Here is a 6,308-nt window from a genome sequence, read left to right as displayed (position 1 = left end):
AGCATCAGAGTTTATGTTAACATTTTTCTTATCAGAACTTACACTATCAGACTTTGAATCAGAATTTACACTAGAAGGAACAATGGAAACTTTCTTCAAAGAAGGTTTTAATTGATAATAATCATAGTACAAACTATGATATTCCTTACAAGTATAAATGGAATATCATAAACTACCATAATGAAAACAAGGATTTTGTGGTTTATATCTAACAGACTGACTCTTAACTCCTGATTTTGAAGGTAAGGAGTTAATGTTCTTGTTCTTCCTGCAAAAAGAAGCCAGATGGTTAGAACTTCCACAGTTATGACATATTTTCTTAGGAGCATCAGGAACAGGTTTATAATCATTGCTTTTATTCACACCTTCCTTTCCATTCCTATTTTTCCTAGGTGATTTTACCTTGTTTACATTCTTAACATCTTTCAGCTTATGCTTAAGCTGCTTCTTAGTCATTAAGCCTATGTTTACTTCAGCTGTCTTTTCCTGTTTTAGTTTGTCAGAAGTTAATCCCTCTCTAACTTCTGATTTATCATTATCAGACTTTACAGTTACAAACTTAACAGGTTTTAACTTTGGTTTTTCTTTAACAACAGGCTTAATTTCTACAGTTCCTTTATCATTCTTATCCTCTCCATAACCTAAGCCCTCTTTCCAATTTTTACTACTTAGCAAATTTTGAGTTGTTCTGCCAGAGTTAGTCCAAGTCCTGATTATCTCTCTTTCCTTTTCTAACTCAGTTTTTAGAGATTCATTCATTTTTAGCACTTCATCCCTAACATAAAAAGCATCATCTCTATCCTTCTGAGTTTGATGGAACATAACTAATTCTTTTTCTAAGAAATCATTTCTTTTCTTAAAAGCAAGATTTTCAGAAGTTAATCTTTCACATGTTAAAGTTTGATCTCTATAACTAACAAACATGGTTTTAAGATATCTTCTCAACTCATTAATATCATCAGTATGAAAAGCATAAGTAGTCTGAGGTACCTTTGTTTCAGCAGCTTCAGAACTGCTCTCAGCACTTTCTTTATCAGCATTTGCCATCAATGCATAGTTCTCCTCACTTTCAGAGTCTGAGGTGTCTGTCCAGCTTTTCTGCTTTGTGACAAGAGCCTTGCCTTTATCACCCTTTACCTTCTTGCAATAAGGAGATATGTGGCATTTCTCACCACAGTTATAGCATTTGACATTGGTATAATCTCCTCTATCAGACTTTCCTCCTCTGCCTTTAGATCTTCTGAAATTCTTCTTATCAGAACTTATGCCTTTCCTGGAAAACTTCTTTCCCTTCCCGAACTTCTTGTATGCAATCTTTGCGATCCCTTTCACCATAAGAGCACACAACTTCATCATCTCCTCATCAGCATCAGTCTCAGGCAAGCTTTCAGAATCTGAGTCATCATCACTTTCAGAACTTGATGACTCAGTATCAGACTTTGTGAAAAGAGCTTTACCCTTGTCTTTCCTTGAGGTAGCTGCCTTGGGGGATTCTTCTTCAGCCTTAAGAGCAACTGTCCTTGACTTTCCTCCTTTCCTCTTGCTTCTTTGTTCCATCTCAAGTTCATGAGTCTTGAGCATTCCATAAATTTCATCAAGAGTTGTTTCATCAAGACTGTAGTTGTCTCTTATTGTTGTTGCCTTCAAATCCCAACATTCAGGAAGAGCTAACAGGAATTTAAGGTTTGAATCTTCAAGATTATACTCCTTATTAACCAGTGACAGATCATTCAAGAGTTTGACATATCTATCATATAAATCAGTCAATGATTCATTAGCCTTTGAGTCAAAGTGTTCATACTCTTGAGTGAGTATTGTCTTCCTGTTCTTCTTAATTGTATTAGTTCCCTGACATCTTGTTTCCAGAGCATCCCATATCTCCTTAGCAGTCTTGCAGTTAATTACCCTATTTGACATTACATTATCAATGGCACTATGCAGTAAGTGTCGTACCTTAGCATCCTTAGCAATTGATGCGATATCTTCAGCAGTATAATCACTCTTTTCCTTTGGTACGGTCTTTGCTGCTTCACCTGCAACTGCAACAGCGAACTTGGTTGGTTTTTGAGGTCCTTCCTTGATTCTATCAAGATATTCCGGATCTGTAGCTTCCAGAATCATGGTAATCCTCACCTTCCATATGGCATATTCAGATGGTCTCAGTATGGGAACTCTGATGGTTTCATACCGACTTTGAATTTGTGTCTTTGGAGGTTCTTCAGTTTTGGTAGGCTTAGTTGGAGTTTCTGTGTCAGACATGATTGTGTTTGGATCTTTAACTGTATGTGTGTTAACAGATAAGCTCTGATACCACTTGTTAGGTCACACACACTATAGAGGGGGTGAATACAGTGTAAAATACAATCAAATCGAACTTTTAATATTTCAAGTAACAGAAAACAAACTTTATTGAAACAATAAACTCTGTTACAGTATGGAACTGTTACCTCTCAGTGATGAACAAATATCACGAGAGCTGCTAGGGTTACAATGAATAATCTTCTCGAATATGATAACACTTATAGTGTAAACCCTATGACTGTGTTTATATACTACACAGTTACAAGATAATCGCTAATTGATATGGAATATAATTCTGCTTCCTAAAATATATCAATCAGATATCTTTTCTTCCAAGTATTCTATTCTTCATAGAATTCCTTCTTCATGCATATCTCTTATTATGTTTATCTCGATCTTCTTTCCTTTAATCAGCTACTGTCCTTATCTGAACGTCCTTCAGCACTTAAGTTCTGATATCCATCTTCTGATGATTATCTCCTGATAATATAAGTACTAATATCCTTAAGTCCTGACTTCCAGTATAAGTACTGATTCGCAGTTAAGTACTGATTTGTCCTGTTAAATAAGATCTGAAAACTGAACATAAATCATATTAGTCATGACATTATCAAATATATCTAACAAACCGTAAAACTCCGATTTCCTCGTCCCCTACTCGACAAGCTTCATGCTCATGCAATGGACTCTTGTATTGATGATGCCAAAAGTAAATTACAAGATCTGCAGGCTCGTCGAGTAAGGATGATGACAGAGAGTCATAGGGATATTGGAACCATGGATACTAGCCCTGATGTTGGCTATATCGGAGAGGATATCTTTTCTGCTCCATAGTATGTTGCTGCTGCTGCCACCACTGCTGCTGCCGCCACTGCTGCCATTGTTTTGTTACTATTCTTGTTGTTTTAAATCTTAGCAACTATAGGCCGTATGTTCTTTGTCGTGGTTTTCGTTGCCATCCAAATATCTAATTTCTTCATTTTGTACTGTTCTTGATGTTCTGATTCCTACAGTACTAACTATTGGTTCCATGTTTGATAAGTGATTGGATGGTTGGTTTCTTGTAATTCCGACTGATTATGATATTTGGTTTGAATTTGTTATGAATGTCTGAGATTATTCTGTTTTGGTTCAACTCAATTCTGCTATATATACTGTTGAACCTAATTTACAGCTGTAGGTGACTGCTGTCTTTTATTATGATGTTTAAAGTGTAACTACTTTGGAGTATTTCCACATTCTAAAAATATGATTCTAAAATTCGCGTATCATCTGTTATGGTAAATTTCCTATATTAATATTTGTGATGCGAGCAATTATGTTCTCCTATTACGTGTGATAAATATATAGAGAAAGAAACAGAAAGTGGATGGAGATGAAAAAGAGAAAAATAAGTGTTCCACTAGAATGTTGGAGAGTGATCCTTGTTACCAGTGTCTCGGTTGAAGAGAATGCAAGCCAAGTTTGTCAAATATCTGAGCTGCATTAGTAGCCTTTGGAATATATATCCTACTTGTTTGCAAACATGGTGATACTGCAGAAAGGAATATGTGGTCAACTGGCTACAAATATTTCAGATCTAAATTGCAGTTAAGTTCCATGCTTTCATCTTCTTTTATCTTTTGATATTTTGTAGGCACCCTATGCTGTTTCAAAGTTTCAGGTCCAATTTCCTTCTCTATTCTATCATTTAAAGCATGCCATGGTACCAAATGGACATAAAGAATCCCCTGACATAAAAACTACTTGGTCGCTCTCCAAAAGCCATCATTGTCACTACATTGCCTCAGGTACTTGAAAACCTGCCCTTCTTCTGCCAGGAATAAGAAATTGTGCATGTTGCATTCTCCCACATTCAACAATCACGAGTCGCATGTTTTATCTCTTGGTGCCTTGCATCTATATATATTAAATAGTGTACCCAGGTCTACTACATAATTGACTAAGCCAGAATTTCCAGTGTGTTGGCTAAAAATTTCAGTTCCTCTCCTAATAGTCTAATACTGTTTCTGCACCTAACTGCTTCATTAGATTAGCACATACACAGACCGAGTATTAACCTCATTGCTGGTAACCAAGAATTAAACTAGTAGATAACCAATAACACTAATTGTTAAAATTGACAGGACCTTGAAAAGTAACCAATAACCAATGATAACTCAATTAGTTTAGCATTTAAACTGAATTTCACATATTATTATTGTGATAAGAATTGAAAAACACCTGACAGTCGCATCACTATTAAAGATTGTAATAATTCCTGGCCATTACTTCCAAGATTCCACAACAGAAGAAATCAAATCATAGGAAGAGCCTCCAGATTTTAATGCCTTTGATGCAGTCTCTTTAAGCTCATGAGCCTTGCCTCTCATGACCTTACCTTCTTCACCTCCTATCAATAGTTTCACCACCCTCTCGATCTCTTCCCTTTTCACCAACTTCTTTCCTCTCATCTCCCTAGACGCTTCAATTGGCTTCACCGCTATTGCAATTTCCTCTGTCAACAAGGTTGCATTCATCTTCTGCTCTGCATAGAGAGGCCAAGCAATCATTGGCACTCCATGAACAATGCTCTCTAACGTTGAGTTCCATCCGCAATGTGACAAGAAACCTCCTACTGCCTTGTGGCGGAGTATTGGTACTTGTGGAGCCCATGACGGCACCACAAGTCCAACTTCAGCTGTCCTCCTCACAAACCCTTCCGGCAGGTAAGACTCTGGATCTTCTCCGTCGCTCCCAGCATCAAAAAATGTGCCACAAGCGCTGAAGTCATTGGGTTTCCGCACCACAAGAATGAACTTGTGCTTACTCATTTCCAAACCCCAAGCCAACTCAGTCAGTTGGTCAGTAGTCAATGTACCACCACTACCAAGGGACACCAAAAGCACAGAATTAGGCGATTGATTATTCAGCCACGATATGATGTATTCATCAAATTCAGGCACTGCTTCATCTCTCTTAATCAACGGTCCAACTGGATAAACAGGTGGAGCAGGTAGAGTTTTGTAAAACGGATCATTTCTAATCCCGTCTAACCAAGTGGATTTCAATTCCAAATCATCCCATGTGTTAACAAAAACCCCTGCAGCCATAGTTAACCTACTCACATGAGTCAAGAAGCTTTTGTACTCCTCATCCTTCCTGTTTAATAGATGTTCCACCAAATCATCCATTGGCACAGCTTTACATCCAGGGACTTGGAACTCAGGTAGATCCACGTACTCGCATTCAATTTCCTTGTCAAGCTTAGGAAGGCACAATGCCAGAGCAAGAAATTTAGTAGGGCTAGTAAAGAACGAGTACACGGGAATGCCCAAGTCTTTGCAAATCAAGAATGCATCCGTGGTGAAAATATCGATTATCAGGGCTTTAGGGAGGTTTAACTCAATAAGAGTTGCTCGGAGAGGTTTGAGAGATTGTTGGCATATGTAAGTGAGTCGCGTAAGAACGTCCATGTCGTCGTTGACAAGCGAGGAGACGTCCACCGAGGGAAGATTCACAACCTGGAGGTCTGCAGGGAGGGTGGAGGAGTGTAAGAGATGGTGCTGCATTTTAGGTGCTTCGGTGTTGATGACTAGGAAGCTGACATGGACATTGTGGTTGATGACTAGATGTTTTGCGAATTCCAGGAGAGGGACCAGGTTGCCTATACCAGGGGTTGAGAGGAAGGCAATATGAGGCTTTGTGACCTGTTGAGCAGTCACCATTTTTCAGTAATCACGAAAGAAAAAGATAGATACTGGAATGAGACTACTTGTGTATGATGAAAGGAAAATTATCTCTTATTCCTCCTCCAAAAGAAAATAAAAAGTATCTTACATCCAAAATATAAAAAGAAACAGAAGAAAAATACACAAACATGTATATGCTGAAAAGTGTCTAATTCCAGAAAATGAAAAGAAACAAAATATCTCGGTATGCTGCTAATTCATTAATATCAATATCTGTCAACATTTATCTCTTTCTATATTGTAATTATTAGTACCCAAAAAGAAAAGAAAAAGTAT

At 37.6% G+C, this 6,308-nt stretch overlaps 1 protein-coding gene across 1 annotated transcript; it reads right to left on the bottom strand.

The window, feature by feature from the left end:
• Positions 1-4,519: 4,519 nt before the first annotated feature.
• Positions 4,520-6,060, bottom strand: LOC141686925 (anthocyanidin 3-O-glucosyltransferase 5-like). The gene has a single exon (XM_074492036.1). The coding sequence runs from the start codon at positions 6,006-6,008 to the stop codon at positions 4,569-4,571; it is 1,440 nt and encodes a 479-aa protein (XP_074348137.1). The 5' UTR covers positions 6,009-6,060; the 3' UTR covers positions 4,520-4,568.
• Between the last annotated feature and the right edge of the window lie 248 nt (positions 6,061-6,308).

This window comes from Apium graveolens, chromosome 9 (genome assembly GCF_009905375.1).
Source record: "Apium graveolens cultivar Ventura chromosome 9, ASM990537v1, whole genome shotgun sequence".
Classification (NCBI taxonomy): domain Eukaryota; kingdom Viridiplantae; phylum Streptophyta; class Magnoliopsida; order Apiales; family Apiaceae; genus Apium; species Apium graveolens.
This window is presented reverse-complemented; position numbering and strand designations above follow the sequence as displayed.

Bases quoted from the DNA above. Each gene is read 5' to 3' on its own strand.
- LOC141686925 (XM_074492036.1), bottom strand. From the start codon at position 6,008: ATGGTGACTGCTCAACAGGTCACAAAGCCTCATATTGCCTTCCTCTCA.